General features: G+C 37.1%; 1 protein-coding gene across 3 annotated transcripts in view; it reads left to right on the top strand.

The window, feature by feature from the left end:
* The window catches only part of FGF14 (fibroblast growth factor 14), a 394127-nt gene extending 383161 nt beyond the window's left edge, over window positions 1-10966 (top strand). For all 3 annotated transcript variants that reach the window (XM_062020551.1, XM_062020549.1, XM_062020550.1), the window contains 2 exons: window positions 8078-8276; window positions 10830-10966. In XM_062020551.1, coding sequence (XP_061876535.1) covers window positions 8078-8276; window positions 10830-10966 — 336 coding nt within the window. The remainder of the gene's footprint in view (window positions 1-8077; window positions 8277-10829) is intronic.
* Window positions 10967-16561: the final 5595 nt, after the last annotated feature.

Genomic DNA, 16561 nt, shown 5'->3' with positions numbered 1-16561 from the left:
AAAGAGTACAGAATATTTAAGAGCCTCTTAGCTTGTCATGTTTGAGAGATCTTTTGAATTTCGTGTTCATCATTTTCTACCTTTCCATTGGAAAAGGAGAGGAGAGAGGGCAGAGAATAGATTTAGAGCCCTTCATTTTCATGTGTGAAAGCTATATTGTAAGGAAATGGGGGAAATCTTTGAATACTTAAAAGCTATGCTTCTGCAGCGGAAGGACTGAGGTGAGTGAGAAGATGCACAGTGAAAGAAGCAAAGAATTACTGTTTTTCTCCCAAAATACGTATTTACTGTGTAACAAGAGATAAGTAACAAAACTCTGAAAGTGGTCTCTGTACCCTTTGCTTCCTAGCTTTCAGTGGTCAACTGAGGCTTGTGTCACAAAACTAAGGGAAGACTTGGCTAATGTGTTTTCTCAGAGAGCTGGTTACACTTATTACAGGAGGGTTTTGCATTGCACTAGTCTCCTCAGACTGAGGTTCCTCTGGGCTTCCTTTTCACATTCTTCTTACGAACATACAGCGTAAAACACCAAAAGGATGACAAAGAAATAGTAGCAAGAACTTCATGTAACTGATTACCCAAATTTACTTACATTCATCCCAGCCCCTGTCTTTTGTAACAGTTGATTCTTCAGGCAGTATAATTCATGCATTGATAGGCCATAAAAAAAGACTGCAAGCAGAAAAACAAGCTCACAACTGTAAAGAAAAAAGAAATGAAAAAGAGTGCACTAAAGTAGGCCACTTCTTATAACTTGAGTGTTCTTGCAACTTTTTCTAGCTTCTCAGCTTGTGAATGACACCCATTTAAAACTTTCATAAATTCACACATCTTTTGGAAGGAACATGTAGAACTGAAAGAGCCTAAACTATACCTTACAAAATACCTCTGAATTACATCTATTTATGTTTATTTTTGCATTCTTAGATAGTTGTGGACATGTCATACTATCATACTCAAGGAGCTCTGCAAATACTTGTAACAACACCATATATATATATATATATATATATATATATATATATATATATGAACTCATCCTTTTCCATCTGACATTGTACAATAACAGCTAATTAATGCTAATATACCAGTCACGCAGTGGCGAAAACTAGAATCAATTTTCCTTATCTGACATTAAAGTATATTGCAGAGGAGCAGAGATTTTGTTAGTGGTAAGAAAAGGTCATCCTCTTTGGTTCTTTCTGGGTGCTTGGCCATTTCAATAACTCTTTTGCTTATTTTGTTGATAGCTTATATTACTTTAGGCATTTGAATTCTAGAAGGTTGTCTACAGTAATGACTGTAAGTGTCTGGATAAAATTGTGTCAAAAAATTCCACTGTCGTTTGGAAAAGTTCGGTCTATATCTGAAAGTACTCTGTATTCCTCCTGAATTATTCATCCAGGAGGAGAATGGTGGATTGATGGGCGACTGGATGAGAATTTCTTCCTCAGCCCATCATGGTTTGTTTCAACAGCTATGTTGTTAAATCCTTCCTTTCAGGCTCTTAATTTAGTGCTGTCCCATTTTCCCCTTGGCACTGACCTTTTCTAGCTGAGAACGTGTTGCTGTCTACAAGCTGATGAATTATGGCTGTTCTGAGTGGAAGTGACTGGGAAAGATAGGCTGGTTTACTCATATTCGTCTCAAAAACACCCTATTACAGCAGTGGAAGAAAATATTCCCCACAACGCATACAATTTCTCTTAGTCATGCCTAGGGATGTGTGCCTTTCTTTACTGATACTGAATTTCTTCAATTGGACATGCTCTACAGATGATAAAAGATGTCTTTCTCTGTTGATGCAGCAAGGAGTTATGGTTGGTGTATAAGCTGAAGCCTTAATGCAGATTTTTACTACAATTTTAAATCTTAAGGGAAACTAGGCGCTGAGGATTAGGTGGGAGGAGTTTGTACTCTTGGAGAAAGAGCATCTCATTTCACTGGCACAAGGATTTTGATTGCATTTCCTTTATAGCTGAGGCTGTACTCAAGAAGAAAATCACACTTTTCTGTGAAAGTTTGTAGCGGGACTGAAGCAAAAAAATAATTTCACCATCTTTTATAAGTCTGTGGGGATGAAGGAGGATATTCTATTTGACCCTATGCTATAACGTGTGATGACGGTGGGCTGCCATAGATAAAAGTTTGGCTTATCGATAGTCTTTTGTTTCTTTTATTCAGGTGAGGCAACGCTTTTTTAGCAGTTCTTCTCTTGAACTTTTGTTGAAGTTTTGGTACATAAATTCTATAAAGACAGTTTTAAAAAATAGCAATCTTTTCCACGTTGCTTCCCCAAAACTTCTTTCAAATTTAAACAACCTTGTTTCAGTCACTCCTAATGTGAGGGTCATGATTCAGATCAGCAGGACGAGCTTCATTTGAGAAACATTACTTCACTTTGGGAGTCGAACTGTAAAACCTTCAATAACATATATCATAAATGTTTATATCAAGGAAATTTTGTTCTGTTTCAGCCATGTCCCACTGAGGTGATGATGACTCTGAATTGCAGGTACCTATCAAAAGAACATCAAAACCTGAGCACTGCTTGTGTTATAATACTAACTTCTATGTGCATGGGGAGAGAGATATATGAGACTTCCCCTGACTAGTGTATATAAGTAGTAATTTGGGATCAAGTTATAATTTAAAATATGCTTTTATCTGCCTACTCATGTATTGCTGGGTTTTCTGCCATTTGAAGAACTCTTGAACAAGATCATTGTTAACTGTAGCCTTTTGGTCAGCTTGAGAGTTGGAAAATTTGGTGCTGTGGATGGGAAATCTCAATAACTCTTCTTTATTCTCTGGCATTTTTCTAATAGGTGTACCATAAGAAGGCAGTCTAACTCATCTAATTCAGTGTGCAGCAAGTCAGAGAAATATCAATTTAGGTATCTTCCAGTTCTGATGTGCAGGTGATGCCTCCAGATCTTACAAGTTTTGCTGCAGAAATATGCCTATTATATGGCCTTTTGCCCTTCTACAGCACTGCCGCTGTCTTCTAGGATCTTACCATTTCACATCTCAGTTACTCCAGCATTCCCCCCTCCTGTGCTAAAAAACATAGTGCTACCTCCACAATCTCCATTCAGAAGTCTGCTACAAATTTCATTTCCCAACTTCATTACTTAAACTGTATTTCTCTTCTCTTTTGAGTGCCTTCTCCTCATTAAACACCGACTGCTTCTTTTCAATTTTAAGACCCTTCTTCATGAGTCATTTCCAACCTTTCTATCCACCACTAAAATGTCACTCACTGCTCTTAATTTCTGTGTTGCTAGCCTCTAAGCCCCAAAATACCTTTGTGATGACTATTTTGTCTCTCTTCACTCTGCAGAAGTTTCTCACAAGCCTCCACAGAGCTAGTGTTGTCCTTTCTCCAGTCCCTCCTTAAAAATCCTTTATCATCATTCCTACAAAAACATGTTTGATAACCAGCTGGTAGCATGCTGAGATTATTGTCTGAATGTTTTGGGTGGGTTTTCTGTCCTGTATCAGTCACTATTTGGATTGAAAAGTATTCACAGCAGGCAGACTTTGCTTGATCTGTACTTGCAAAGCACTGAGATCCTGTTCCATGACCTAGACTGCTAAGTGCAAATAATAAATAGTATCAGGTCTTTTTGCAGTGCTTGATTACACTGTCTGTTCCTCGTCTGGCAATGTATTTGAATTTGTCTTCTGGTTGTGTTTTCTGCTTGGCACCAAGGACAGGCTGTAGCTAGTTCAGCTATGGGTTTTGCTGCCTGGTGTGATGAATGAGTCCCTTTGTGCCCATCTCCAGGGGAATCTACTGCTTCCTCATTTGCTGCTGGCTACAGTTCAAGAGGCTGTTAGCTATGTCACTTCTGTGAGCTATAACTAGAACAATACCCTCCTTTTCTATATTTCAGAATAAAACACAAATTTAAAGAGGTTTGAAAGTTCAAGAGTAAAAGGTAGGAAACTTTTGTGGAAACCCTTGTCATTGGAACTGCCTGTTTTGATGACCACAGTAGATCCTTGGTCTTACACTGACTCACATGGTGTGCAATGGAAGGTTACACCATGTTCATCTCTGACAGCTTATTATTAATTGACTTAATAAACAGAGATATAATTTCAAATTGCAGCGGTTCATGTAGTTCTAGAAGCTATATGGCTAGCTGTGCTGTCATGCTAGATTTTGCTTTGCAACTCTGTAGTTTGCAGCATAGATATCATGTTCATAGCTGCATATTATTTCTTCTTTCTGAGAGCTGTAGAAAAAAAAAATCTATGCTTTGTGGGGACTATTTTAAGTGAAAGACCATGGCTTCAAATGGATATTTGCAACTTCATTAAAGCTAGCTACATAGAGCAGACTGAATTGTGAAAGCCCAGCTGCTAGAAGTTACACTTATAACTCAAATATTTCAATTTACTCAATGACTTTTTGATTCCAAGAGTTTTAACCCTCAGTCTGAGTGTTCTGATACTTATTAATGCTACAGCAACTAAAAGAATGAAAGCATTCTCCAAATAGCACTCACATCAAGCAACAGCTTGATAGGAAGCTGGCAAAAAAAAAAAAAATCCAAGTGAAAATTCTTTTCAGCAAGGTGCAATTTTATATATGTTTCACTTCTTTAGTGACCCAGGAAGCTGTATCAGATTGCAGTTTGCAGCCAGAACCCACTCCTGGGGTTTTGGAAATTGGCAGATGGTATATACTTTGTTTCTCAATAGTTGCTTTGACAGGAGAAAACCACACAGGTTAAATCTGGGCACTGACCTTGGAAGAGAAATCCTAAACAGACGTTCTTGTTTGCAAGGCATGTCTGCATGTTTTGTGATTTATTCATTCACTTCCTGATACAAAATGTTCTGGGATCAAAACCCAAAAAGTCATTATTGCAGGGAAGATCTAAATCATTCATGTCAGCCAGATGTAGATTTGGGTTCCATCAGATTGGATACAGATAGGCAGGTAGCCTAAGGGAGCGCCCTCACCATTGAGTTCCGCTTATAAAATGCCATTGTACGGCCTTTCCCTCCAGTGATGGATTTGAACGAAGTCATCTGTGGGTGAGTTTTTTTAAAGTTGGTGCTGTTAGCACATTAGTAATTTTTCTGAGTGTCCTTACTGGATTGAGTCTTAGGTGTAAAGATCTAGATTTGTCCTAGGTGCATGCAATAAACAGCATTTTAGGTGTCATGGCTGTTTTACTGGAGAAATTACAGGTTCTTACAGGCTTTCAGCCAGCTGAGATGGTGTCTGAGGTAAGGCTTTAGACACCACTCTTAGAAATACTCAGTTTCCACCCGAGTCCCAGGGAAGGTGCCTACTTCTGAAGTCCCTGAGTAATTCTTTCCTCAGATGAACTGGTGACTGAAGTGCATAGTCATCTTCAGGTGCCTCATTTTCGTTAATGAATACTCACCATATCTTTGGAACTACAAGCTTGCTTTGAAGTAACATGTTTGTAAGTGATATCTTGACCAAGAGTTTATCTGAAGCAGAATTGCATCTTAATATAGTGGGTGAATGCAAACCCTATCCACGGCTATTACACTACCCAGGCATCTGGATTAGGACAGGTGCAGTATTTTAAGGCACAATGCAATCTTTGGGTTTGATTCTTCCTTCTATGTAAATAAATAAGAAGAATTTTATTATGTTTTTCATAACTAAGAAAGAAATAATAACGATGCCAGTTTGCCCAGTCTATCAGTTTACATCCAGGAGTCACCAAGTAATTGTCATAAAGTAACTGTTGACAAGTGTTGACATATTTTTTTTAGTTTGGTAAATACCTATGGCTTCATATGCTGTGCACTTTCAGAAACATTATGGTATGTGCCAGAGACATGAGAGAGGAAAAAGCAAGGTGTGATTCAAAAGAGGGATATGAGTCAAAGGGATCTCATTTCGGTATCCTAATAGATATTGTTTGGGGAAACGCACAAATAGCATTTACAGGCAGCCGACAATCTCTAGTATAAGGGTGCATGGAATCACAAACAGCTTTTATTTATAGAAAAAAAGAAAAATGTGAGAATTGGCTAAGAAGTAGTGTTTATGGTAATTGAGCTTTACAAGGAAGTAAAACTTAGTGGGGAACACAGAGGGTGGCATTTGCAGTGAAGCAGGTAATAAGGAGAGCTGTGTAGGCATTTCCTGATTAGCATCTGCTGTTTCAACAGCCTTGGAACATGACTTGCATGTAAATGCTTGTGCTAGGCTTTAACAGGCATTCCCTCTAGTGTGCCACCCTGCCTTCTGGTTTTATTTTGAGTTTCCTTGAGCCCTACCATGATTGAAATCAGTGGAGGAGGAGTAACCCAAACAAAAGATGTCTTAAAGTCTTGGAACAGAGAGAGAAAAAGCCCCTATGGCAAAGAAGAAGTGTACTTAAGATATTTCCTGTCATTAGCTTTTGGTGCCTCTAATAGACTATTTGCATTTCTGCATGTTTATATAATAAATGCAGCTGCCTGCATAGGTGGTAAAGAAGTGGTAGTGCAAAAAGATGGCCATTGCATACATCAGGGAATATTTTTTTTTACCCTGCCAGTTAGTGTGACCTATAGACCAATGCGTGCTTGCTCACACAGGCAAAGCAACCTATTTTAGGGCAGGTTCACAGATTATTTCCCAGCTGCTGCAGCCTGTTGCTAGATAAAATACACTAATTCTTTTTATTTGAGATTAAAAGATACTCCATAATTGAGAAAGCTAATGGAATGTCTGATCTACATCAAGATAGGTTTGCTTACTGGTGATAACTTACACAAATGCTGTGTACTCTGTAACACTAGGAGACCTGGTTTTTACACTGTGACATTTAGTGCAGATTCAGAAAAGTTCTTTGTATCTTTTCTCTATCATATGGGCAACCGTGTCTTTAAGGACTTTCATTTCCAGAAAGGAAATTTGTGGCAGAAACAGCTGTGAAGTTTATACAGTATATAGGCAGCTGGGGATGACATAGAGATCCTGAAAACACACTACCTGCTGGGTGTTAACTCAATACTGCATGGGGTCAGGAGTAAAAAGAAATGGGGGCGGGGGGGGAGGGAAGGAAAAGAAAAAGACTGTGAACAGAGAAGTTAAAACATACGACATTTCCACATTTATACCTCTTGGGAACGATAACTGAAAGAAATATAAAATAGAGGTTTCAGGACTGAGCACTTTGTGCTCTGAAAGATTAGTGATATTCCTTCTGCTTTTCCATATCTACCTTCATCTTTTATTTCTTATATCTTCCACAGGTTTCACAGATGGGTACAAACAGCAAATCACATTCTCATAGAATCCTGATTTCTTATGATATTTTAAATGTAATTTTATTTGCTTATCAACTTGCTGATTCTTTTCAAAGGATTTTGGTAAACTCTCCCAATATATGTTCACACTGTTTCTTTTGTTACTGTTACTTGGCTTGTTAACAAAAAAACCCCAAAACTATTTGGCTATGGGACTACAGAAATTTGCGCTTAGGTTACCCTTAGTAAAGAGTTTAGGACAACTGCCATGTCACTGAATATGACATCTGAAAAGCATTCCCATTTGAGGATGAATGCTGAGGAGGTCAGTAGAAATTATTTTTCTTTGTATGGAAATTTGTACATCAAAATAGTATTTTTCTGTGGTGTTTCATGACAAACACTTTAGGAAATTATGCATATTTAAGCTGTTATAAACCATAGAGGAAGTTTGTTGCATTTAGTGTGTTAAAGCAGAGCAACTGTTTTCTCATTAATACTATTTTAAGATCGTCTTTCTTAATTTTTACCAGAATACCCTATAAGAAAAATAAGCACAATAACAGTTAAGACTGTATTTTAAAGAGTGGTTTTATGCTTGCGTCGCTTCCTCCCTACTTTGAAATTACATTATCCCTGCAGCACAGGTGGGAAAACAGAGGCACCCATGACAGGTGAAATCGCTTCACCTGGATATCTTCTAAAGGAAGACACATCTCCTGGTCTCAAAGCAGATCTTTGTTATAAGTTGTATATTAAACTCATGAAGAAGTATTTGTAAGTTAAAAAAATAGAGGCTGTACTTTAGAGATATCATTAATATTTTCTTTTCCTCCCACAGGAACTTTTTACACCAGAGTGCAAATTCAAGGAGTCTGTTTTTGAAAATTATTATGTAATCTACTCATCCATGCTCTACAGACAACAGGAGTCCGGAAGGGCCTGGTTCTTGGGGCTGAACAAAGAAGGGCAGGTCATGAAAGGAAACAGAGTGAAGAAAACAAAACCAGCAGCTCATTTTCTACCCAAGCCATTGGAAGGTGAGGCTAAGTCCATCGCTGGCATATCCTTGTATAAATCTTAAACGAAGAAGAGGGAATGGTTTCTAAAATGCCCTTTGTGAATGTGCATTCCCCGTGCATGCACAGGAACCATTCCGAATGACAGTCCCCAGGATTCATGGAGCAGTGTTGTGCTTCGGCATAGTGATGCTAGAAAGGGCAGGTGTAGAAACACTTTTTCCAGGGATTAAGAGGTCATTTTGCAAGAAAAGGAGCCTTTTGTGGAAGTCTGTTGTGCTGTTTTTAAAATATTCTCTCAGCAGGGACAAAAGCTGTTGTGAGTCTTGCAGTCCTTTCATTAAGCAGAGTGAAATAGTGGATATTGTAGGATAATTGTTAGTTACAAGGGGAATGGATGAAATGTCAACATTTCAAAGTAAAAGCTTTCTGATACAAAACACAAAGATCTCTATAAAATAAATCCTACTGTATTACTTAGCCAGTTGATAACTTTTGTAAGTTGGCCTTTAAACCAAAGGAGAAGCAAATAAAATACTAACCTTACACACTAGAATGATGCTACAGATTCTCTCAAAAATGCATTTATTTATATCTTGGGGCTTTTGGGGTATCCTATGTCTTCTGCAGGCTTTTAGAAACCTATGATGCCTTTTGCTTCATGTCTGATGGCACTCCAAATGTCATTGATATCACCGCTACACGGGAGTCATTCTGAAAATTGCCTCATTACATTTCAGATGTCTCGTTACGTCTGAAAACGTAGACCTGGGTTTGTTTTATTCAAGCAGTTCCATTTATTTTAACATTTTAAGATAATTTTTTTTTATTACATAACTACTTTTTTGAATGTTTTAGAGCTTCATCATAAGGAAAGAATCTGAATAATCCTATGCTTTTACTTCAGATTTGAACTCAGATTGCTGGCTTTGCACTTTCCTTGTCTTGCAAAAGCTTACAGTATTTTCATGAGCTCTGAACAATATCGACAATTTACATGATTATATTAAATAAAAAGAATTGTAGGGAGGGAAGGTCATTGCATTTTTAAAAGCAACCTCAATTTATATATTTTAAGGGAAGAAGTTACTTTTTTTCATTAATGTTCAGATAGTCAGACTCTAAAACAGCTTAGGGCTTAGAAATAACTTGCCCGTGAGAGTCATCAAATATGACAGCTCAGCTATGTAATTCTTTACTTTATAGTTACATCTCAAGTTATTTGACTTAATATCTTGTAGGTCATGGTATTATTTCATCAAGCTCTTTTAATTAATCAGCAAAGTGTCCTAAACACAGATATGGGGGCACTCTGAAGACATAGATCATAACCAGCCTTATGTACTCTAGAGAAGACATTTAATTTCAGACTTTCAGAAGCCATAAAAGGATTTACATTATGTCATTGGAAATGTTAGTACAAGTATTTGATTAGTTAATGATGCTATGAGGCCCTTCATATTTATTATGAAACTTCACCCACTGAAGATCAAGGTCACTACTTTGATGCTCCAGCCTCCTACTCTAATTAGCCAAGGGATGAAGGCATTGTGCTCTCCATGGCAGAACACAGCCAGTCCAGAAATCATAGTGTGATGATTAATTCCTTTGACTGCTTTGACATCTTTCTTAATGTTGCTCTGATATAAATAAATTCTACTGAAGTTTGGTATAAGTGGAAATATTACCTGATTCAGTGACATGGAAAATGAAATTGAATTATCCAAGAGTATTAATCATTAAGGCAACTTAATGCTGGAACTGTGTAATTGAACACATGTATTTTCCTCAAAGGATTTAAAGTGGTTAGATAGGGACTGAAGCCCAGGGGGTAACTTTTACTTCCTCTAAGGATTCAGTTAATAGTTTAATTTGGAGTTTTCTGCACTTCTGCATTCAGTGGAGATCAGTGACTACTGCATACACTTTTGGAAAGGAGGAAGAAAAAAACACAAACCTCTTATGTACTCTCCATAGCACTGACCTAAACATTTCTTCAGTATACACCTGAACAGATGATGGCCAAGCTCCTCACATTTGGAAGACGGATGTACTACATTCTACTTTGTAGAACTGGAATCAAGTCTACTCTTGCAATGTAGGGCAAAAAAAAAGAACACTTAAGTCTAGACAACTGTGTCATATGATCCTATTTGTTAAACACCATCTGTCTTATGATATTTTACTTTTAAAAATGTGAAGAATATTTAAGGAGTGTGTATATATATATATATGCAGATACATATGTGTGTGTATATATATGTATATTTTTGCATGTGTACCTTATCCAGACAGAACAGCAGTTTTTCATTTCCAAGGCTTCTATAGTTTCCATCAAACAAGCAAGCATTCAGTTTCATATTGTGTTTTTAGGTGATACACAGAAGAAGTGAGAAATTTGGAGAGTCAAGCAAAACCATTAGTCACACCAAACAAGTATCTGTCAAAGTACATAGTTCCCTTCACATGCCAAATGAATTTGGATTATTTTACAATATCAGCTGCTGTAGAAAATCATATTTGAGAGGAGCCTTTCTTAAAAATGTCTCTCCTTTTCTCTTTTTTTCCCCTCAGTTGCCATGTATCGAGAACCATCTTTGCATGATATCGGAGAAACAGTGCCAAAGGCTGGGGTAACTCCAAGTAAAAGCACAAGTGCGTCTGCAATAATGAATGGAGGCAAACCAGTTAACAAGAGTAAGACGACATAGCCAGATCCTCACAGGTGTTGTGACTTACTGAGTCCCGGGTACAGTTGAGTGATTTATCCTTGCCAGACTTCCCCTCTGCAGTGTCCGTGGATCAGCTTGTGGCAAGTCACAGGCTTGCCGATTGCTGTTTCTGAACTGGGTTGTTGCAAGCGGATAAATCTCAACCTGTAGCTCCATCCACAACAAGAAGACACCTGGATGAACCAGCTAAACTCAGACCATGGAATGCCCTACCAGATATTGGAATGCCTTTTTAATATCTTTTCTGTGACTGTGACACTTCATGTGAATGACATACTTCACAAGTACACTTGATACCTTGCCTGCTGACAATTACCCATAATCCCTTTTTGAGTCAAGTTTCAGCAAAATCCATGTGTTTAAGTTCTATTTTGTAGCACACAAATAATCAAGTAATTTCTAGTTAGATGCTGTAAACCTGTGCTAATATGGATTTCTCTTCCCTTTTTTATAAGGCTGCTCGCTCCACTGTCTGTGACCTTTTGCAGGGATTGTGTTTCTCTATAACTTAAGTGTTGCCGGTGGCTTAGTTTTGAAAGCAATCAGGGAATCAGGAAGCCTTCAAAAATCTATTATTACAAATTATATCTATAAAGAATAGGATTGTTGTCTCTGGCTTACAATATTGACTAAATGTGAATACTCTTTAGTAACAGATACTGTGCTTCTGAGGTTGGCATTATAGTGGAGGGAAGAGTGTCAAACACAACCAAGAGGAAGTTTTCTGAAAAGAGTGTTTGGCATTCTCCTATAGTTTCTTTTTGTGTGTGTGTTTTATACATATCACAGGCTTACTGGTAATGGTAACATTTGCCTTGCCCAGCGAGCAAGACCCACTCATTTTTGGGAAAGTGGGTCCAAAGAATTTTGTAGGCCTTGTAGGCCTGAATTAAGGCTCATTTTTCATCTACTAAATCTCCATTGTTTGAAAAACAACCACCACCAATAAAAAAAAACAATTAATAAGACTAACCAGAATTGCGCTACCTAAATCCATTTTAAATATAATCCTTTCCTGTTTTTAAGGAACTGAACTTAATGCCATTGTTAATTTTTGGCTGAATCCCACATCTACTTAGCAAAGCATGGGCAAGGATGTTGTCGTGTTCTTTTTTGCAGCACCAATGCAAAGGGTAGTTACAAATTATAGTTTAATATTTCTGGTGTTTTAAAAAAAAGAAAAAAACTTTTAAAGCTGGACATATTACGAAACTTTATTTTTACTTTTAGCTAAGCATGAAAAGTCCAGTCCTATGTATCTCACTGATATCTCAGTACATACCTCCACCCAGCTTCCTAGGATAATATGCCCACCAAATTGCAAGATTGAAGGTGCCTTGCCTTGATCTCTGTATACTGTACTTTCTCCTACATGAAGAAATCAAAAACATTGTAAAATTGAAGCCTTGGATCATATTACCAGAAACAACCAACCACTCTTTGAGTTTGTCATTCATGGACAATTAATCCAATGTTGAGGACAGGGGGGGAAGATTTTAAGAGTGCCACAGAGACACCACTGAAGTGTTGCACACTTCAGTCACAAGCTTTCAGAAGAATAAAAATGTGGGTATTCTCTGTATGTTTAAGAATGCATTTGAGGGGTTTGACTAGAAGATCTTTCAAAGTCCGTTCCAACCTTTAAGATTCTGTGATCCTGTGATTTGTTTCTCAGAAACAGCAACAAGGACCAAACTGTACCTCAGTCTGGAAAACTGTGTGGCAATGCTCTCTTGGCCTCTTGCTGTTACCGTGATATTTAAAGACAAAAAAAGGAAATAATCCATTCCTTTTTTGGCATTGTATTTCTGGTAATTTCTTTTATCGCATTTTTGTGCTGCAGTCCCTAACAGAGACCACCAGTTATTTCAAAGTCCTTGTCTGCTCAGCTACACATCTGGTTCAGTCTGAATGAACTCATGCTAGTTTTTAAATGTGATCTGTTTTTATAAGCAACATTTAGTGCACTCTTCAAGAATGGCTACTGTAAAGCTGATAAATTCTAGATAAATTTCTTTATTTTTTTTCCATTAGCAGAACTTTGTTGTTTATATATGTGAGAACAGCAAGATAACACTTGATGTTGGGTCTTTCTAGGGAGGAAATTAGTTAAGCATGAAGCCCACTATCCATGTAGAGAAAAAAAAATAGCAAACTATGCTAATACTGTGATAAAAATGCAAAGAAACTTTGACTTAGACTGTACCCTTGCCTGCTAGGACTAAATATGTGTGTGTTGGGGGGAAACAACACTTTATTAAAAACTTCAGAGCACCTTTCTTATCCTATCTGGTCCAGTGGGCTTTGTGCACCACCCCTGAGAAAATAAAACCAAAGCAACTCACATGGTGAGCTGAGGGTTTGCTCTGAATTTGAAGGTCTCATGGGAGGCAGCAGCCGTGATGTTGTACAGACAGCTGGGCCTCAGAGCAGGCCCCAGGCTTTCCTACAATTATTAAGAGGAGCACTTCACAATATTTTCAGTACAATAATACAGTTGAAGGCTACATTCTCTTTCTTACCTGAATTCTGCAAGGGTTCATGAAGAGGGGCTACATGTGCTCATAACCTATCCAGCCATCTTTTTGCTCTTGCAATGTAAGAGCCTGGGGAGGGACAGGGCTGGAGACCTGGCTGAGTCATGCAAGGAGATTCTGGTTCATGGCCTAACGCTACATAACTATTGTTTTCAAAATTAAACTTTTAATCCCAAGGAATTATGATCTGTGAAGCAGTTTGGAGAGCTATAATTTTTAAGCAGTTAGTACATACTGGAAATACAGCATTTTTAAAAATGGTTGTCTGGTTTTGTTTCTATGGGCTAGATCCATATGTATGTTTAATCCAATGTGTAGCTGTCCTAAAAAAATTTTTTTTTCAACAATCTATTCAAATATAGCAAAGGAATCTTTGTGCTTTGTTTCTTTCCTTTAATTTTGTCCCATCTGTTTCATGGGAAGAGGATGGCAGGGATGAACTGCATGTAGTAAGTTGTGTCTATAGAAGAACTGTTGGTCTGTATTACTAAATTTACATACATATATGCAAAGAGTTTGTCTGCGTTGTACGGTTTGTGTTTATTCTTATTTGGTGTATACAAGGATTCAACATGATGAATAAAAACAACAAAAAAGTTTATGTAAGAAGCAGGCAGTGCAAAACGTCATTGTACTGGCCACAGGATGGTGAAACTTCATGTAAATAGGTTGGCAAACTCAGTTCTCCCCTTTTACCATGCCAAAGAAAATTTTAGCTCCTTATTATAATACCTCTCTTGCTGTTCTCCAGGATGAGACTTCACCATTATCTTCCCTCTAAAATTAATTTTGCTGTTAAGTGAAAGCGGTTTTCAACTGTCTGTTACTACTAAAGTACTGTACAGTAAATCTGATGGAATCAATTTGTATTTACAGATTGGAGTTTTTGTACTTACATGTCCAGCTGTCTATGAATCTGCAATGTTCCAGACCTTTTGCATGCTTGCTTTGTATTTTGTTCTTCTTCTGGGTTTTATCTGATCTCCAAGAGACTGTTTGCATAGCAATCCAACCCACCATTTCATACACTGGCATAGCACATAGTCATCAACTCTTTCCTTGGGTTTTTTTTTTGTAATCTGTATTTTAGCTACAGTTCTATTTGGCAAAATCAGTCACACCTGCAGTTGTCAAAATCCAGTTTTAAGTAGATATGAACTACTTCAACAAAGTACTGTTTTGTTTTACTTCAAAAATTTTATGAATACACAAGAATCCTTAAGAGATTGCTCACATGATAGAGTCTATAGAAAGGTGTTCATGGCTTTTAAGTGCTTTGTAGTTTACATAACACAGTTTTTGATTAATTTCTTGGGATTCTTAGCCACTCAAGTAATTTTTTAATATACTATCACTTTCATAAACTTTAAAGAGTGTAGAGTCAGACTGGTTCTTAAAAAACCCCTCCCCCCAAAAATGAAGTAAAGCAATGCACTTTGACTGTAGTACATACCTGAAATAACACTAAAAACTCTGATTTTTATATATATAGGGAAACATTTTTTCTTAGTTTACAACTACTGTAAACAATGCAGTATGAAAACAGTTTGATCCATGTGTTAAAAGGGTGTCTTGCAGATCCATCAGTTTGTTGGTATAAAGAAGAAATGACTTAGCTTGATTCAAATGGGAATGCAAGTGAAATTGGCCTAAGTAAGGAGGTTATGCCACTTTAGATATATTCAAACCCTGTGCAATGTATTTTAAAATGTCTAATAAAGGGAGGAGGTTTCTTTTTTTGTAATGACTAATGCAAATGCTATGAGTTATTTGTAAAGATGTAATAAAATTTGTCTTCTATTCCCTAGTCATAGAAATATTCAACTTAGTGTTCTTCATCCCACTATCATTTCACTGTACCGTTTAGCTACAAAGTGAGACATCATTCTGTAAAGAAGCAAGGGCAGTGCATCACAAATGTCAGAGCAGGTACATGATTAAATGTTCATCTATGTGTTTCTAAAAGACAGTAAGGCCAGGGAAAAAAGGATCACAAGTAGGTTATTAATTTATACAAGAAAATCAATGCACAGCTGTTTTATAGGTGATATCACAGATATGTTATATATGATAGTCATAATGATGCAAGTCTGTTGTAGAAGCACTCGGGCACACTTCTGGATTGTGTACTGTCTCTCAAAAGAAGACTGGTTTATCAGGTCTAGCCAGTATGAAATCCCCATTCATTCAGTTTGCTTTCATCAGCTAGAACTGTCTTTTACCACAGGCCTGGAGGCAAGTTTTTAGTCACTAGGTATGAAGAATCAAGCAGTATGTTTTACTCTCTTACACCTCTTCCTGCTTTTACAGTTTATGTATCTGGAGGTCACATCACGATTTATTAATATAGCTATTATTTTCACATACGTGGAATAATATTCTTTCCAATCTCATTTTTGTAGTGAGGAAGTGAGCCACAAAACAGATCTGCTGGGAGTTACATCGCCAGTTACCTCAGCATAAAGAGCAGGGGGAATGTTCAAACAACATTATCAGAAACGGAATAAAAATGGGAAAGGAATTCCTGTATACATTATGTTTTTAGTAGTCTTAGTTAATACGTTAAGGTTTATAGTGATAGCACTGCTTTGTTAGATAATTTACATTTTAATGAACCACTGACAGTAGCTGTCTTAGAATATTCTAACGTTTTTCCATAAGTACCTTAACAGGCAACTTGGATAACACTTTTTGAAGTGCTAGGGCTGCAGAATGCATCCAGCAGCCAAAATTTTGGAGTTGATTGGCTTTTTAAAAAAAAAATCAAACTAGGAATCAGAACCATCTTACACTCTTAAAGTATGGAAATTTAAAATGAAAGCAAATTACACAGTAAAACGCATCAAATATGGCCCTGCAACCCTCTAAATAATTGTTCTTTTATCCAAGAATAAGAGTACTTGAAATACTCATCTACAGTTTATATAAATCTCTTTACCATGGCATGAAATAAGTCAAAAGCATCTACTGAATCTAGATAAGAGTTTTGATTATCCACTATTTTCTTATAAAATAGTACTAAATACTAACTAGTATG

The sequence above is a fragment of the Colius striatus genome, chromosome 1 (assembly GCF_028858725.1).
Source record: "Colius striatus isolate bColStr4 chromosome 1, bColStr4.1.hap1, whole genome shotgun sequence".
Classification (NCBI taxonomy): Eukaryota; Metazoa; Chordata; class Aves; order Coliiformes; family Coliidae; genus Colius; species Colius striatus.
The sequence above is the reverse complement of the archived record's forward strand: the minus strand, read 5'-3'. Positions and strand labels throughout refer to the sequence as shown.